Source organism: Coregonus lavaretus (genome assembly GCF_964263955.1).
Source record: "Coregonus lavaretus genome assembly, chromosome: 6".
Classification (NCBI taxonomy): Eukaryota; Metazoa; Chordata; class Actinopteri; order Salmoniformes; family Salmonidae; genus Coregonus; species Coregonus lavaretus.
Window position 1 is genome coordinate 6,299,184 of NC_139993.1, and position 19,415 is coordinate 6,318,598.

Below are 19,415 nucleotides of genomic sequence, written 5' to 3' on the forward strand. Positions count from 1 at the left end.
TCCTATGGCAACACTTTTTCAGTAAGAGTGCATGGGAAAAACAATAAACAGGTGTGTGATTGTGTGTATACAGGGGGGTAATACAGCGATGGTGTAATCCATGTAGCCTAATACAGGGGTGTGCCACATTCATTTAGCGCACACATACAAAGTAGAATTGTGATAAGCCATTTTATACGGAAGTACATAACCCTGTATAGATATGTATACAGTAGAATGAAAGGGATTCACCAGACAAACAATACATCATAATACTGATGTCGACTCCTGATCATGGGCAGTTATCAAACACACACAATTACCCATTCCACTAGGTTAGAACGCATTTCATGGTGTCTGAAGTGTGTGGTGGAATGCACATATCGGCTTGTGATGACAGAGCCCAGCTGTTGATAACCAATAAGGGATCAAGGAAAAATGTTAGGTGGTGGGAGGAGGCGGATTAGCTTTTAAAGTTGTTAACATGTAGCACCTGTATGACTGCCGGGGACAAAAACACACCCAACACCGGCATCTCATGCTGCTCCCACACCTGACCCAGGAGACTATGATCACAAAACTACACGAATAGGCTTCTGTGGGAGTGCCAAAAGCACTATTATAAACTGGGTGGTTCAATCCCTGAATGCTGATTGGCTGACAGCTGTGGTATATCAGACTGTATACAACAAGTATGACAAAAACTGTATTTTTACTGCTCCAATTAAGTTGGTAACCAGATAATAATAGCAATAAGGCACCTTGGGGGTTTGTGGCGTATGGCCATCATACCACGGCTAAGGGCTGTAGCCAGGCACTCCACGTTGCGCCTAAGAACAGCCCTTAGCCGTGGTATTTGGCCATATATCACAGCCCCTCTGGCCTTATTGCAAAATTATAGTAGCAGACTTATAAAGTCTGTGTGATAGAGGTTGTCGATCGAAGCTATGCTACAGTACAAAGTAATTATCAGTCACATGTTCAATCTTAAGAGAAAAAGTAAAACTAAAAAGTGAGTGAAAACAAAGTTTTCACATCTTGAAACTTTCGAGAAGTTAGGGATGAGTGAATAAAGGTCAAACTCTGGTCACGTTTGGCGCAAATATGTCTCATTTTTAATTAGAAGCCTGGAAACTATCTATTTCATCATCCATTTCACAATTTTTTCTTTCAATACTCCACTTAGTTTGCAAATCATGTTAACATAAATAATTTTTGGCCATCTTGGGTGATGATGCGTGAAACCATTCCAACATGCATCTAACCCAAATCCAGTTCATAAAAAAAAATATGCATAGAAGTAAAATGACTAAGTACAAGATTTATATAACCCCGAATTAAAGAGAAACCAAAGAGTCAGATTGAAGAGAGGACAGAAGGTAAATTGACAACCTGTAGTGTAGAATACGGTTAGTCACCATAGACAAATGCAAATATGAGGTCCATTGAATAGCTAAAGAACCTTGATTACAGAACTGGCTTTGGTACAGGGAAAGCTGAAGAGGTGTTGAGCACTTAAAAAGGGTGCCTCCTCCCTCCCCTTAAAAAGATGTTGGAATACGACCCAACTGATACGACGAAGTAGTGTGTATTAAAAGACAGTATTTCTAGACATCCTAGGGTTGTTTTGGACAGAAGTTCATGAACGCTGCCTCCTAGACTTTCAGGGGTGAGGCGAATAGGGATCTAAGCAGTCACCTTTGACCTCAAAGGTCATTCTGTATTTTGTCACACACAGAACTTACATACATGTTTTAAAAAGTAATATCATTAGAGAATATAAAACATACATGTTATAGAGTTCTTTCCTGTACCAAATATAAAGTAATTGGCCACTGAACCACATTGTCGGGTAAGGAAATTAACAGGACCATTTCAATCCTAACGTCTGGTCTAACTTTAAGTGTCATCCATGCAGAGATGTATTGGCGTGCAGGACAAGGACAGATACATTGAATAGATGATTCTCTGAAATGAGAACTTGTCTCACAATCTAGATATTACAGTTATAAGAAAGTTGAGGCAATACAGAGGTGATACTGTCAAAATCCTATCAGAAATGAATGTGTTATGAGACATCACGGCTCGGTCGTGGAATTACCCTGTGTGCCTGCATTTATACAGTTCGTCCTTTATTATCGTGATTGATACAACACTTCCTCTCCCTTCCTCCCTTCTGTATACTGACATTGAGACTGGGTACATGAAGGCGCTTTTAAGAGTTGGTAAATGAAAATAATTCAAGATAAGTCAATTGGGCTTGTATTCCCTCTGTAAAGTGTGTTGGGGGTTGTTGAAGTGAACAAACACGAGGCCTGGAAAGCTCTAGAACATGAAGTCTCAGACTGGTAGCTTTGGAAATGGCACCCTATTCCCTATGCAGTGCACTACTTTCGACCAGGGCCCGTAGGGCTCTGGTCAAAGTTGTGTACTACATAAGGGAATAGGGTGCCATTTCCAGACAGACATTGTTTCCACAGTTCAGGTGGAGACAGAGCCAGTATTCTAGAAACCCACTCAGCTTGTTTATCAATATCATTGGGGCCCATGATGGCTTCCACCCTGAAGGCCTCGCCGAAGCCTGGGACTCTATTTAGCTGCCGAAGCCGAAGATGCCCTTGATGTAGCCGGTCAGGCCGCCCTTGCCCTTCTGCTCCACCTTGTCGTCGAGGGGCGGGAAGGCCACGTGGTTGAGTGCCAGGTCGAAGAAGAGGGGCTTGCACGGGATGGGCTGGAAGTCGGGGGGGAACTGGACCAGGTTGGGCTGCTTCCCCACCAGGGTGGGGTCCAGGTGGAAGGTTTCCAGGCGCTCGCACAGAGGCTGGATGGACGGGGGAATAGACAAATTAGAGGGAGAGCAGGAACTGGTAAAAGTAAATTACTAGAACCTGTCATGAGGTTTGGCTAGTCTGTTAGCAAAGCAGAGGTAATATTTCATGAACCAGCACTAGGTTCAGCAGTGAACAACTCTAATACATGCCATGTCGACATACACCGCTCATGGCAGCAGCATCATGACATTTCTATGACGGATTTAAGAGTGAAACCCAATCCGGTGTGGGATTACACAATGACATACAGTATATGTCTGGCAGAGGCCTCCTGATATAGGTCATCTATCACCCAAACGTTGTTTTTCCGTGTCAGTCTGCTAGGCAGCATTCCAGCTCTGTCCTGTATTGACTGAGGCAGGTCTGGGAGTATTATTTCCAACAGGCTGGCACATGTAAAGCAATGATCTGTGGTAGGCACACTACTATTCCCAACACTACTTCCTCTCACTACTGTACAACTAACATACATACAGTGAGGGAAAAAATAATTTGATCCCCTGCTGATTTTGTACGTTTGCCCATTGACAAAGAAATTATCAGTCTATAATTTTAATGGTAGGTTTATTTGAACAGTGAGAGACAGAATAACAACAAAAAAATCCAGACCAACGTTATAAAATGTTATAAATTGATTTGCATTTTAATGAGGGAAATAAGTATTTGACCCCCTCTCAATCAGAAAGATTTCTGGCTCCCAGGTGTCTATTATACAGGTAACGAGCTGAGATTAGGAGCACACACTTAAAGGGAGTGCTCCTAATCTCAGTTTGTTACCTGTATAAAAGACACCTGTCCACAGAAGCAATCAGATTCCAAACTCTTTCCCATGGCCAAGACCAAAGAGCTCTCCAAGGATGTCAGGGACAAGATTGTAGACCTACACAAGGCTGGAATGGGCTACAAGACCATCACCAAGCAGCTTGGTGAGAAGGTGACAACAGTTGGTGCGATTATTCGCAAATGGAAGAAACACAAAATAACTGTCAATCTCCCTCGGCCTGGGGCTCCATGCAAGATCTCACCTCGTGGAGTTGCAATGATCATGAGAACAGTGAGGAATCAGCCCAGAACTACACGGGAGGATCTTGTCAATGATCTCAAGGCAGCTGGGACCATAGTTACCAAGAAAACAATTGGTAACGCACTACGCCGTGAAGGACTGAAATCCTGCAGCGCCCGCAAGGTCCCCCTGCTCAAGAAAGCACATATACAGGGCCGTCTGAAGTTTGCCAATGAACATCTGAATGATTCAGAAGAGAACTGGGTGAAAGTGTTGTGGTCAGATGAGACCAAAATCGAGCTCTTTGGCATCAACTCAACTCGCCGTGTTTGGTGGAGGAGGAATGCTGCCTATGACCCCAAGAACACCATCCCCACCGTCAAACATGGAGGTGGAAACATTATGCTTTGGGGGGGTTTTTCTGCTAAGGGGACAGGACAACTTCACCGCATCAAAGGGACGATGGACGGGGCCATGTACCGTCAAATCTTGGGTGAGAACCTCCTTCCCTCAGCCAGGGCATTGAAAATTGGCCGTTAATGGGTATTCCAGCATGACAATGACTCAAAACACACGGCCAAGGCAACAAAGGAGTGGCTCAAGAAGAAGCACATTAAGGTCCTGGAGTGGCCTAGCCAGTCTCCAGACCTTAATCCCATAGAAAATCTGTGGAGGGAGCTGAAGGTTCGAGTTGCCAAACGTCAGCCTTGAAACCTTAATGACTTGGAGAAGATCTGCAAAGAGGAGTGGAACAAAATCCCTCCTGAGATGTGTGCAAACCTGGTGACCAACTACAAGAAACGTCTGACCTCTGATTGCCAACAAGGGTTTTGCCACCAAGTACTAAGTCATGTTTTGCAGAGGGGTGAAATACTTATTTCCCTCATTAAAATGCAAATCAATTTATAACATTTCTGACATGCGTTTTTCTGGATTTTTGTTGTTGTTATTCTGTCTCTCACTGTTCAAATAAACCTACCATTAAAATTTTAGACTGATAATTTCTTTGTCAGTGGGCAAACGTACAAAATCAGCAGGGGATCGAATACTTTTTTCCCTCACTGTACATACATACATACATTTACATTTACATTTTAGTCATTTAGCAGACGCTCTTATCCAGAGCGACTTACAGGAGACATACATACAGTAGTATTCACTACACTCCGTTTTCATTTATCCCACCATTACCTGAAAATCACCCAGAAAATGGCAAGGCTGGAACTTGGGAGGTACAGAGATGTCAGAGTTAACCCACAACTAAAGTCTCACGGAATTGGTCAGCTGCTCGATTCAATTCTGGGTCCATGTTAAGAGAAGAGATTAAGAAATGCTAGAACGAGGAGCTCCACCCTCTCTCTTTGCAAGTTACGGCCGAATGTTCCCTCCCCTTCCGAAATTCGAAAGATGCTAACGCTAGGCGAAATCTTGTTTAGTCCAAATAACCAGTGACGGAAAAACCCAAACATCGTAATTACACAAATATTCTTTCCACAAGAGATTAGTGTTAGGGCCAAGCACATTGGGGGTGGTTAAGTGTGAGACTGTTTTTTTGCAAGAGGCTGATTTTCTTCATTCTTACCGTGTTGTCTTTCACCTTCTGCTGAGAGGGAGCTTCAGGAGCATCCTCTGTGTCTAAAATACAAACACACACCCTCAGCTTCATAACACAAGCAAAATAAACCAGAGACCTCAGTCTTGGAAGAGAATTTAAAAAAATAACACACTGGTCAGGTCACAACAATGACAAGTCAAGCAGAAAAGTCACTACAAAGACAGTTGCCTAACCCAGGTAAGGGCATTACCCTATAGAAACAAAATGGCTGCCATTGCAAGTCAGGTACCCACCTAAGATGGCTGCCGCCTGAAGCGAGTATTTCTCAGCGTTGACCTCTGTGATCAACTCCTGCACATCAGGCAGATCCTATAGGCAAGGGAGACAGATACATTAGCTAAGACATTGTAGACGGTCCAATAGTAGAGTATCATGAATAACACGTGTTTACCTACCTGCATCAATTTCAATGACAGGCCCCCTCCCCCAAAAATGCCCAACAGATAATACAACACCTACTTTGTGGATATTGTCATGGTTTGAACTCCGAGCCAATTGATTCTATATCATGAGTAGTATGACAGACAAAGCTTTTCAGTTATATGAGTTATATATACAGGTAACTACCAAAATAATGGAAACACTTGAGTAAATGAGGGATACAAAGTATATTGAAAGCAGGTGTTTCCACACAGGTGTGCTGAGTTAATTATGCGTAGGGTCATGTATAGAAATACTGGGTAGCCATTATTTTTGCTATCATGGCTATGCCCCCATAGGATGACAATACCCCCATCCAGAGGGCACGAGTGGTCATGGAATGGTTTAATGAGCATGAAAATGATGTAAACGTGTCATGGCCGTCTCAGTCACCAGATCAACTTAATTGAACACTTATGGGAGATTCTGGAGTGGCACCTGAGAGAGCGTTTTCCACCACCATCAACAAAACACAAAATTATAGAATTTTTTGTGGAAGAATGGTGTCGCATCCATCCTCTATGCCAAGGTGCATTGAAGCTGTTCTGAGGTGGTGGCCCAACACCCTATTAAGACAATTTATGTTTGCGTTTCCTTTATTTAGGAAGTTACCTATATGTTAAAATGTGTGTTTACACACTGGCCACAGTCAGGGGTCAAAGGTCAGGGGTCAGTGTCTGTTACCTTGAGGCTGTTGTTGAGGCTCTTGGCCTTGGACTGGACCTCCATGGCGTACTTCAGGACCCGCTCATACAGGACCAGAGCCTCGCTCCACTTCTTTACCAGCACGTACGACTGGGCTATGAAGAAACACCTGGGGGAGAAATAGGAGGGATGTTAGTGACTGTGTGCATGCTTCTGTTCTGGCAGAGGCGGATTAGAAACACCTGAATGGCAGGGGTCATGCCAATAACTGTGTGTGTGTATATGTTGTTCGCTCCATTTCTTTACTGGCTTGTACATCAAGGCTATGAAGAAACACCTGTGGGAGTGTTTGTGGACGGTGTGTGTGTGTACTGCGTATGTGTGTGCACGCAGTGTGTGTGATGTGTGTCCTCTGTGGTGTGAGCTCTGACCTGTAGGCCTTGTAGACCAGCATTTTGAGGGCCACCTCCTTCTGGAACGTGTGATCTTCCTCCAGCCCCTGCAGGGTGGACAGCTCAGCCAGACTCTGTAGAAACAGTCATGAGGCAACATCAACAAGGACAAGATGACTCACTGGTAGAGGCTTAACCATAGAAATAGACTGAATCAGAAATAATCATTCTATTTCTATAGGCTTAACATTAGGCTTGAATGGCGGGCACCCCCGCAGACGCAGGTGAAGAAGTCGGATGTGGAGGTCCTGGGCTGGCGTGGTTACACGTGGTCTGTGGTTGTGAGGCCGGTTGGACATCCTGGCAAATTTTCTAAAGTGACGTTGGAGGCGGCTTATGGTAGAGAAATTAACATTAAATTCTCTGGCAACAGCTCTGGAGGACATTCCTGCAGTCAATTGCACGCTCCCTCAACTTGAGACATCTGTGGCATTGTGTTGTGTGACAGAACTGCTCAATTTAGAGTGACCTTTTATTGTCCCCAGCACAATGTGCACCTGTGTAATGATCATGCTGTTTAATCAGCTTCTTGATATGCCACACCTGTCGGGTGGATGGATTATCTTGGCAAACGAGAAATGCTCACTAACAGTGATGTAAACAAATTTGTCCTCAATATTTGAGATAAATAAGCTTTTTGTGCGTATGGAACATTTGTTATATTTTATTTCAGCTCATGAAACATGGGACCAACGCTTTACATGTTGAGTTTATATTTTTGTTCAGTATAGTTTTTGGACTTGATCCTGGGTATGCTGAGTAAATAGAGGTATTTTAACTTTCTCCAACTCCAAGAGCGGTTTGGATGTTTTGTGGTTATGAAGCAGGAAAATATAAAACCATTCAGTTTCACTATCAATTACTGTAACATTATCAGACGACAAGGAAACAGATAGACATTTGGAATGAGCCAGAGATGACGTAATGACAAGTGACGCGGTGTTGTGTTATCAGAAGTGTACTCATAAGCGCATACAACAGCAAGACATTTTTCAACAGAAAAATAATAATTAATTTTTATTTAACAACCTCAGGTAGTACCACCCTGTTTTACTTTATTTTCCCCCCGTTTTGTGGCTACTGAATACGACCCAAATGTGTGTTTTTGTACCTGGAGGATGATGTCGTAGAGGCGGATGAGGTCCTGGGGGCGAGGGCCCCTTTTGTTCTCGTCCGTCTGCGGCTCCTTCAGCTTGGCCTGCAGCATGTGGGCCATGCTCTCATTCCTCTTCACCACCGTCCACAGCTTGATGTAGGTCAGGTAGCTATGGAAGGGGGAACACAAACATGCCAAAGACCGGTTCCATGTACAGATAGGCTCTTAATTCATATTTGCTTGCATTTCTCATCTTCTCAAAACTCATTGGAGAAGACGGTCTGAGGGAGGGACCTTGGACCTTCTCCTCCAATACGGTTGAGGACGCGGTGAGGAGATAGGGGTCACCATGCATCTTGCATCCTCTGACAAATGTCACAGACAGACACAATGACCTCTCTTACCTGTGCAGGAACTGCAGGTTGGACACCTTGCCACTGGCTTCATCAGATCTCTCTCGCTGCTTCTGCAGAGTTGAAAAGTCAGGGGGCATTTACATATAGACAGATAGTGAAAGGGTCTGGGTGCAGTCCTTGACCCTCCTACTCACGTTACCGTTTATCCTTTGAACTTTACTATGTCAGGTCCGTAACCCCAAGTATCAATGTGAACCCCGGTCAGATCGTAACCCAAACTGCCATGTCTGTAACTTCAAATGTATCAGTCCATAACCCTAACTGTCATGTCTGTAACCTCAAATGTGTCATTCCGTAACCCAAAACGGTCATGTCTGTATCTCTGTCAGTGTCAGTCAGTCATCCTTACCGCTTCAGTCTTCAGCTCCTCTCTCACAGCCTGGATGGTGTCTCTGCACTCGGCTAGCAGGGTCTCGTACAGACGTTCCTTGGTCTCCTCATTGGCTGCCTGTGGGTGACAAATGGTGAGCCAGTATAAATATGACATACAATATACATTCATATATACCTCCCCTCCACTCACCTTCTCCTCCAATGGGTATTGTGAAGGACATGAGGATAGAGGACACAAGGCATAGGCAATAGAGATCTTCCCTATGCCTGTACTGTGGCCTTCTAAAAATGTATCTCTTAGCACATTACTTACAGTGTGCACAGCCCCCAGGCACTGTTGCAGCGCGAGGTGGGATATGGGATTCTTATTTCTTTGTGCGATAGCAACTGTATGAAACAAAACAGCTGAAATACTTTGAAAATAGCTACGGCAGCATTTTACTCGCACATGTGCTCATACTTGAACTGGTTGCACTGTAGAGCCTTGCTTCCTGCACGAATCAGATGAAATCATACAAACATGTAAATATTTGTGTAAAACTTAAAGTAGGTCTTGGGTGAGGCTGTGACTGGGAGAGAGACAGAAGTATGCAGCAGAGCAGGTTGCTGTAGACATTCCTGTAATTGGTCAATCCCTAGAGTTACTGTAGCTCAGGATCGATGTGAAAGAGAAGCCGTGTTCTTCATATCCCCCCCAAGATTTACACAATAAGCCTGTGTTACGGTACAGTAGGCTAACTTAGAGTAGGCTAAGGTTAGGAGGCAGCCAAGTGTTGTGGTTTGTATTGTTTATGAAAATTGTCAGTCATTTTAGAAGACGAGTGTGAATCAGAGAAATGTTATAGGATTAAATATTACAATATCGTCAATGACTAATATGTCCTAGTTAGAACGTCCTAGCAGCGCCCATATTAAATAAAAAATTGCTAATAAAATATGTTTGTTATATATTCCCCTGCTGACGAATCCATCCAATCTTAAATTATTTGGCTGCATTTTATCCTCTGACGAATCTGTGTACATGCTTGTGAGACATAGTAATTCTCAGAGGAGTCGCCAGTGTCTTCTCTTTAGCTGACAAAAACACTTAAGCAATCAATAAAGCGCTAAAACATGGCGGGGAATGATTTGGGAGCGTTCCACTTAAAAAGGACAATTCTGCCACTTTTCAACCTCATATTCATCATCTCATTATTTCCAGCACCATACCACTGTCTACATATTTGAAAAGGCACATTTATATGATCTGTGGTTAAAAATATAAAAATATCCTAAAAGAATGCTTATCATTAACCACGTTTCCATCCAGTTTTTATGCGAGTAAAGTCATACCGTATTTCAAAAATGTTATTACGACAGCTGTGATGGAAACCGATGGTTTCAGTACAATTTTATAAATGCCGAAAGATAATGTGTTCATTCGACATGGTGGGATCTTTTTGTGTCTGTAAAATTTATTATGCGAGAAATGGAAGCGGAAACTCCTTAATGCACAAATATTGACATAATAATCATCATATTGGAGTCACGAGATGATATGATGTGTGGTCCTCCCACTACAACTCGGGAAACCATGCAGTTTATTAGGCTAGGCTACATATTAAATAACGTATAATGAAATTCACAGGGTGGTGAAAGTGCATGGTGATCTTGATGTTCCTTTCCAATAAATATCGAGGGTCTTATTCTGGTGACATGATGATCGATGCTTGACTGCCGTTTGACAAAAATATATTCTCGCTCTTAATAATCTCATTATGTAAAGTAGCCTACCCGCACAGTTAGGCTTGGGCGGTATACCGGTTATACCGTATATCTGGGTATGTCGAAATTCCGACGGTATCATTTTCAATACCCTTAAATAAAAATAAATAAATGTAATAGCAAACTAAATGCATAGCTGGAGCCCTTAGCTGGATATAATTTGACACATATTAGAGTTATTATCGTTATACTTAACTTCTCGCTATAAGCAGTGGTGTAGCACGCACCCGCACACATTTTGTTTAAATGTTTTTTTAATTTTTATAAGAAATCTAAAGTTGTGTCAAATAAGTTAAGGGCTCCAGCTATGCATTTGGTTTGCTAGCTAAGTGGCTAGATGTCAAGATCAAGCTTCTTGGTTACAGCAGAGACATTCAATCCTTTCCTGGATCAAGATCCCTGTTGCCCAAATTGTTTTGTGTGAGAGAAAAAATTACTACTTAAAATAATACATTTTTCAAAAGTATAGCGCCCCTTGTGTGCACTTCTGGAAATACCGTGTATGGTACAGAAACGGTATGACTGTATGAAAATCTGGATACTGCCCAACCCTACGCACTGTATCTGCGAGCAGTTGGCTAGAGCGCATGTGCCAAGACCATAGTACGAACATTTGCTATTTAGCGCAACCATTTGTAACAAAACGGCAAGCCGTACCGGAGCGCCAAGTCTAGGTCCAAAAGGCTTCTTAACAGCTTCTACCCCAAGCCATAAGACTCCTGAAAAACCCAAACTATTTGCATTGTCTGTCCCCCCCCCCTAACCTGTGCACCCGCACATTGACTCTGTACCGGTACCTCACTACTGTTATTTTACTGCTGCTCTTTAATGATTTGACTTATCTATTTTTTACTTAAGACTATCGATTGTTATTTGATATATGTGAAAACTTAAGAGAAAAAGTACATTGTGTGCACTAAGTCATCACGCACTGATTTTTTATCTGCTGTAAGTACGTTTTGTGGAAACACACCACTAGTTGGAAAAAGCTGATCTTTTCTTTATGCGGATTTTGGAATATCCGCATGAAAGTCTGTCGCCAATTGGATGGAAACCTATCTTGTGACATCACAGAGTAGGATTAAAGGAAAAAAAGTGATTTTAAAAACCTACAACGAGTTTCTAGCTCCCCACATCACCACGAATCTCAGTGTTTGAAAATCAGTTTTTAAAAATGTTGTAACTTTTGATGATGTCATCGGGTAGAACTTCTTAACGTAAAAAATGGTATTGTGCTGGAGATAATTAAAATGAGGATGAAGAGTTGTGGAGTTGCCCTTTAACACAAATTCGTATTGGACAGACTGAAGTAACATTCACTCCTATCCATCCAGCATGTAGGGGGGGTGTCTTGTGGTGCCACACAAACTATTGCCACCACCCTGGCAACGCCTAGCCCCTAACAGGACTGGGAGAACCAGTCTGGTGTCTTCTGTGCCTTTAACAGAGGGAGGGATGGCGGATATCTTTTCAGTATATCCCCAAGGGCCTGTGCATGGCCTTAAATGGCAGTTCCGTTGGAATGGTTGAGTGATTCCTCACGAAACCCAGACAAAAATGGCCATGATTTGGGGGATTTTCACTAAATGTAATCTACAGAATAGTCCTTTGGAGGAAGGATTGTCGACATATATTTGACATTTGTATCTAAAAGCATAAATGAGAAATCATTCAAGTTGGCATGTGACATTTTGGCCTTACCCAGGCCTCCTTTTAAGACTCCATAATGTTTAATATGTGTGCTACAAAGGAAAAATTGGTGACATATGAATCTTTACCGCTTGCTCTGTAATATGAGTAGTATTTTGATTTAAATTATTTTCATACATTTATAAATATTGAATTGTTTTGATTTTCTCTATATTGTTGAACATAATATACTCTACAGGCATATCAAAGTTCCAGAGTTGGATCTCTGCTACTTTTAGAGAGTTTGTAAGCATTACCAACAGAGAGAATGTGAAAATAGATTCAAAATGGTCACCCTCTGCTGGTAATTTGCAGGATGTGCAATGAAACAAGTAAAAGGAGGGTTGTGATTGGTTACATTGCCTACTATGCCAATTTCTCTGTATAAAATGGGACATTACTTTAGACAACAGAGGTAGATAAGGGGAGTGTAGAAGTAGAGGCAGCCATAATGGTCCAACTGTTTCTGAACCCTTGTGTTCCTCACACCATTTACATTTTAGTCATTTAGCAGACGCTCTTATCCAGAGCGACTTACAGTTAGTGAGTGCATATATCGTTTTTTCTTATACTGGCCCCCCGTGGGAATCGAACCCACAACTCTGGCGTTGCAAACGCCATGCTCTACCAACTGAGCTACATCCCTGCCGGCCATTCCCTCCCCATACACTGGACGACGCTGGGCCAATTGTGCGCCGCCCCATGGGTCTCCCGGTCGCGGCCGGCTACGACAGAGCCTGGATTTGAACCAGGATCTCTAGTGGCACAGCTAGCACTGCGATGCAGTGCCTTAGACCACTGCGCCACTCGGGAGACTAATGGTACCTTCCATAAATGTAACAGAATCATTAACTCACAATATATCAATTAAGGATTAAGGTGCATAAAATGTTAACCTTCAACTCGAAAAGCACATTTGGATACAACTGGTTGTGGACAGGACAGGTATGAGGGGAATTTCTGACCAGACCCAAATGTAGCCTTACTTCAAAAGTGTAAGCACAATTACATGTAATGCTATGCTACATCTAAGACAAATGATGGTCCCACTCCCAAACTGATAACCATTTAGCTCTGATGCTTGTCTGTCCATAGAGACTAGGGCTGATGGGTGTAGCCGTGTGGGTGTATGCATAGAATGCAGTTTGACAGCACGAGCGGCGGCATGCCAGAGCTGTGAGTGCAGGTGGGTGTGACAGGTGTGGCCACAGGGAGGAAGAGGTAGGCCTACATCAAGACCGACAGGGAAGGTAAGGAGAGTCTGACAATAGACACCTGTCAGTGAGCTGTAGTGGAGAGAACGCCACCTACTGAAACCCAAGGTGAACTACACGAGATGATAGCCACTTTCTCCTTACCTGCCTTTAGGATAACCTCTCCCTACAGACTGGTTGATAACAGCTTGATACCCCTGTTCACTGGCCCCCTAGTTCACCAACAGTTTCTCTAGTTCCATTAGGCATCCTTGTTCACTAGCCCCATAAGTTTACTACTAGCCCTGTAGCTACTTCCCTAAGCCCACTAGCCCCATAAGTTTACTACTAGCCCTGTAGCTACTTCCCTAAGCCCACTAGCCCCATACGTTTACTACTAGCCCTGTAGCTACTTCCCTAAGCCCACTAGCCCACAATGAAGCAGAGGTGTCCAAGCAGAACAGCAAAACCCTTTTCAGGGCCTGACATTAAAGTTTTTTAAAGCCATTTGTCCGGCGGACAAGTAGGACAGATTATTTACTTGTCTGAATGCTCAAGTTACTTGTCCCCCCAAAATAATTAAAGGCCTGTAACACCATAGGCCAAAAAAGGTCACTGATAAGCATGTTGTAAGATGCAAAGAATGAACCCTGTTTGCAGACCAAAAATAACTGGGCAAATAACTCACTAGCTAGCAAGGAATGAACAAACATGCACAGGGTGATCTCAAAAGCACAGCTTGCAACCGCAGGTGATTGAAAGATCGCTCGTACCTGTCAATGCAATACAATAATTCTACTCAGATGCGCTCTGCAGAGATTGGGAAAACAGTGCGCAAGACAGCACATCCAGAAGACACTTAGATCCAATTCTAACCAGAGTAATTGCTTGATATTTTGATGTGAATTATTTATTTGTCCATTCGTACCACTTAAATCTATATTCTGCTTGTCCGACTTTTTGTTGTTGGTTGTCCCGGACAAGAGGACAAGCGTTAATGTCGAGCCTTGCTTTTAATACTATCGTGCTGACCTGAACCGTACTGTTCCGGCTCTGATATTTTATTTTCACATTGTCCTTTCTAGCACAGTTCTAGCAACTGTGGTGGATGTGAAACCAGGCCAGCCCAGTCAAGTTCTGCTTGGCTCAGTAGTGTGAAAATGGCATATGTGACTAGTCCTCTGGTAGGGTCACTGACCTGGGCGATGGCGGCCTCGTTGTCTCCCAGGCCCAGCAGGAAGATGCGGGCCTTGTCGATCTTGACGGGCACCGTTCGGCCTCGCCACTCCACCTCGCTCATGGTGGCTGCCTGCTTGGCTCTCGTCTGTGTGATCAGGGCCTAGAAAAATACCATAATATGACCATTTAACAGTATGCTACATAAGACAGGTCTGATCCAATATCCACACTAGCTTGCTACCGAAAAAAGGTAGCAATGTATTGGGCATGCATTCTTAGTGGTATAACAGTATGGACATTGGAACATAGTGATTTTTTCTGCACTAAAGAGTAAAATATAGATGTAGGGACAGATTTATGACCATGCTTTCCAGTAGTAAAGTAGTTGTTATTATGTATGCGTTTTACAGTGAGAGGGACCACACACTGACCTCTAGTTTCTCAGCCATCATGCCTCCTCCTCCTCCTGCACTCAGCCTCATCTGCATCAGCTCATTCATTGCGTTCTGGTCCCCTGGAGTCAGAGGAGAGTAGGGTTGTTCAGTGCCAGTCAACTGAACAGGAATGAGTTGTGTGTGTTCGGTGCGAGGGTGTGGGAAAGAGAGAAGTGGGAGAATGCATAGGTGTGTGGGATTTGCTTGATATGAGAGGTGTGCATGTGTGAATGCATATGAGAGTGCAATTCACTGTCAATCTGAGCGATGGACTGTGTGTGTCGCCTACCGATGTTGTAAGCACAGTAGCGGATATTGGGTGAGATCTCCTCCACACGCTGGTGATACAGCACTGCCAGCTCCTCAGTGAAGGCACTGGCCAGCTTCTCATAGATGGTCCTGAGAGATGTTACAATACAGTCACATGGCATTTTCTATAGTTCACAAGCAGCGAGATGGTGGTCCGGGAATACAGCTATATGCTGAATGTGTTTGGCTATGCTAAGCATACGCTTACACTTAGGTACCGCTTTTAAACATTAGACAACTTGACATCTGTCAACATACAATGTAGCCTACATTCTTGAGGCCTCATTTGCCCCAGGTCAAAGTATCATCCTACTCCTCTAGATCAAAAGCTGAGCAATCAAAAGGGCCACACTTAGGCCTTTAGGTAGTATAGTGGGGTCAGACTCACTTGCACTTGTTGAAGGCCTCCATGGCAGCCTTCCACTCCTGCAGCTCAAAGCGCACCATGCCACTCAGGTAGGAGGTGTAGGCCTGCAGACAAGTTGCATTCATTATTTATTATTATTAATTCAGAGGTCATCAGCAGTTATTTCGCCTAGGTCAAAGACAGGGCCCTGAAGCGCTCTTTCCTCCAGGACACGCCCAGCTGCCTATACTGATGGTTCCTCACCTGATAGATATTTGTCTCAAATATTAGTTTCAGTTGAAAATTCTTACTTCAACAGCATTTGAACCATGTTGAAATAAATGAAGGTAAAACAATAGGGAAAGTCACTGACTCTCCAGGTCAGGACATTAGCCTACCTGTGCTTCCAGTTTGGTCTTTGCATCCACACGGGGGCTCTCACAGAGCTTCTCCAGCCTCTCTCCATGTTTGGCGGCCTTCCGCAGGCGGGATAGCAGGTGGAAGCGCTTGCGGGGCTCTGTGTTGGCCTCCTGCTTCAGCTGCATGGCGTAGCTCCACGCCCTCTCAGCCTCCATCAGTACCAGCAGTAGATACCTAAAAGGGGAAGGGAATTTGTTATATTCAAGGGACTCGGGCCAACTTTAGTGCTGGCCGCCATTTTGGTGCCTCTCTGGGCACCATGCATGATGAGTATTTTGATTGTAGTTCTAGAACTGCATGATACAAGCAGGATGTTTGCCGGCAGGTATCATGCTTTAAGTATTTGGATTGTAAATCCAGGTCTACTTTAATACTGTTGTAAGAATGGGATCGGTAGGTATTACATTTACATCATTTAGCAGACACTCTTATCCAGAGCGACTTACAAATTGGTGCATTCAACTTATGATAGCCAGTGAGACAACCACCTTTTTTAATTTTATTTTATTACCTGTTATCACAGTACCGGTTGTCAGAGAGCATTTCGACAGTCACTTTCTTCCCAGTGAACTTGTGCCTGTTGCCGCACTTGAAGCCCAGGGTCTTGCGCAGACGACGCAAGCGCCGGGAGCAGTATCCCCTAGGACAGAGAGAAAGACGGGTGAATTTTACAGCGTGAAACTACGAGCTAACCATCTGGTATGGTCTATGGTTGTCTAACTCTAATATTGTGTCAGTGTCCAGTCCTCCATCTCACCTGTATCTTTGATAATCCCCGTGTCGCAAACCATGTTGTTGCTGGGAATCCTTGATGATCTGGAGAACTGCAAGTCTGCGTTAAAGGCCAGTCTACTACATTCACACAGGAACCTTGCTATGTACACAGTGGTGCATTTGAGAAAAGCTCACAATAAATATACTTTAGCAGTGGATTTTCATTATGTGATGGATGTAGCAAGTTCACAATGTTAATTTACTTAAATACACACGATTTTAGCAACATTCTAATGACAACAACATCTGTAAACCGCTTTTCTAATGACACGTAGCGCTAGCCATCCGGCATTACGTTAGCTAACTAGTTAGTTGGGTAAGCCCTCCTCCACCAAAACATACTGGTGTCGCTAAATTACAGATTTGTGCCGGGTCAACTTTATAGCTTTAGAAAGGATACTCTCCAGTCCTATTCCATCTTCCGTTGTATTTTCTTTATTCTCGTCCAAAGGTAATATTTTTCCTTCATTTTGCTTGTCTGAGGCCATTTTCCTGCTAGCAGCACACGTCCAAACTGAGCCGAAGAAATGCACCGGAAGTATATTGAAGCGTTAACGTTGAGGGAAGGTCTTAACTTTTTATGCAATTCTTGCAATGTTTACAAATGACACGCAACAATAGCGAAATACACAATTCAAAACAGTTCAATAACACAAACATAAACGCAACATGTAACAGTGTTAGTCCCATGTTTCATGAGCTCAAATAAAATATCCCAGAAATGTTCCATACGCACACATTAGTTTACATCCCAGTTAGTGTGCATTTCTCCTTTGCCAAGATAATGCATATGCCTTCTTCTTGTTCTTCTTCTTCTTCTGAGTTTAACGGCGGGTGGCATCCAATATGCTGCATTACTGCCCCCAACTGCACTATAATATAAATCCATTATACTTCGTAATACAAAATGAAATAAAAAAACATCCTTCAAACTAATCCTACACTCATTAAAAACCCACTACCCCATTCCACTACTTTGACCCTGTCTACTCCTGCACTATGCGAACGGCCTGGGAGGACGGAACACTACCACTCAACACACCCTGTAACTCTTCTGAAGTTACAAAAACTATTCTGACGTCAAATCCCATAAACCCAAATACTTCTCTGCAGCTGCCACCACATCTATTTTCTGTGATTTACATTCAATTTCTGCGGTACAGTTGATAACCATTGCTATGAACGCTAAGAAGCCAACGTTACATTTACGTCATTTAGCAGACGCTCTTATCCAGAGCGACTTACAGGAGCAATTAGGGTTAAGTGCCTTGCTCAAGGGCACATCGACATATTTTTCACCTAGTCGGCTCGGGGATTAGAACCAGAGACCTTTCGGTTACTGGCACAACGCTCTTAACCACTAAGCTACCTGCCTTACTGAAGCATATGTCACTTATTGGCCTATCCCTCTGTGCTGACACAGATCTACTAATAATAATAATAATAATAATAATACTCACAGGGATCCTCTCAGGATCCCTCACCCTTGAACCATCCTCATCTACTTTCCTCACTGCCTTGGCATACAACACCTTCTGCAATACTCTGACTCTAGCCACCTCAACCTGCCTCTCTCGCACAGGACACTTCTGATCCCCAGCAACGTGGGCACCCTACAGTTAACACACAAAATGTTACCTACCAAAACTACACAATCCTCTATCCCATGCCCTCCTGCACAGTTCCCACATCTTGGAATCTCCCTCCTACAAACTGCTGCAACATGACCATAAACGTTGCACCTGAAACAGCGAGAACAGCGCAGTGGATTCGGCTCAAAAGCTCTAACAGGATAACTGATGTATCCTAACAATGACTTTGTCGGCTACAGACCATGACTCAAAACTCAAAAGGACTGACAGTGACTCCTCTACTTCACCACGCTCACCACTGGGTCTGCGTCGCACCAAACGGTGGGTATCACAAACACCAGGAATCTTCAACTTCAATTTCTCCACCTCCACACTTAACACTTCCCCAGAAATCACTCCTTTCAATGGTGCCCTGTTCCTAAGAGCAAAGCAAGAAACAGATCTTGACCCAAGTTGCGTAACACGTAGCACCCAATCCCTCTGGTCAGAAGAAACACAAACAAATATCTAAAGTCCACCACAGGTTACGTTAACTGATTCAGCTGCACCAAACTCCTTTCTCCCCCACCCTGAAACAACAAATGGATCCACCAAAAGGCAAGGATCCACTTTCTCCAAAAAGTTAACTCCTACTGGACCAGATTCTTCTTGATCATGTCCATTGATGCCAGGCTCGGATTCCGAGCTTTTCACCAGACCTTCCACCTCACTTAACTCGCCCTCATTCACTTCCATTTCACCTCCAGAACTCAGTCTGGCGCCCGGCTCACTCTGTTTGCACTTGAAATTCCTCCACCTGACTGGTGTGACATATTAAGAAGTTGATTAAACAGCATGATCCTTACACAGGTGCACCTTGTGCTGGGGACAATAAAAGGCCACTAAAATGTGCAGTTTTGTCACACAACGCTACAGCTGTCTCTAG

General features: G+C 43.6%; 1 protein-coding gene across 2 annotated transcripts; it reads right to left on the minus strand.

Moving 5' to 3' along the window:
* Positions 1 to 1,066: 1,066 nt before the first annotated feature.
* LOC311131621 (signal recognition particle subunit SRP68-like) lies at positions 1,067 to 17,717 on the minus strand. 2 transcript variants are annotated; one of them, XM_084164694.1, is made up of 17 exons: positions 17,635 to 17,717; positions 17,299 to 17,412; positions 16,882 to 16,948; positions 16,636 to 16,764; positions 16,103 to 16,298; positions 15,747 to 15,829; positions 15,339 to 15,448; positions 15,047 to 15,129; positions 14,635 to 14,775; positions 8,807 to 8,905; positions 8,446 to 8,507; positions 8,057 to 8,210; positions 6,925 to 7,019; positions 6,533 to 6,662; positions 5,662 to 5,737; positions 5,396 to 5,448; positions 1,067 to 2,800 (listed from the first exon to the last, which is right to left on the minus strand). In XM_084164694.1, exons 1-17 carry the CDS (start codon positions 17,636 to 17,638, stop codon positions 2,573 to 2,575), a joined length of 1,824 nt encoding a protein of 607 aa, XP_084020820.1. In that variant the 5' UTR covers positions 17,639 to 17,717; the 3' UTR covers positions 1,067 to 2,572. The 2 variants fall into 2 exon arrangements, with proteins under 2 accessions (XP_084020820.1, XP_084020819.1); XM_084164693.1 differs by lacking the exon at positions 17,635 to 17,717 and having other exon boundaries at positions 17,299 to 17,450.
* Positions 17,718 to 19,415: the final 1,698 nt, after the last annotated feature.

Coding starts and splice junctions, on each gene's coding strand:
- LOC311131621 (XM_084164694.1), bottom strand. Junction 5,738..6,532: donor GCCTCAACAACAGCCTCAAG/GTAACAGACACT, acceptor CCTTGCCTATAG/GATCTGCCTGATGTGCAGGA. Junction 2,801..5,395: donor AGAAGGTGAAAGACAACACG/GTAAGAATGAAG, acceptor CCGTCCATCCAG/CCTCTGTGCGAGCGCCTGGA.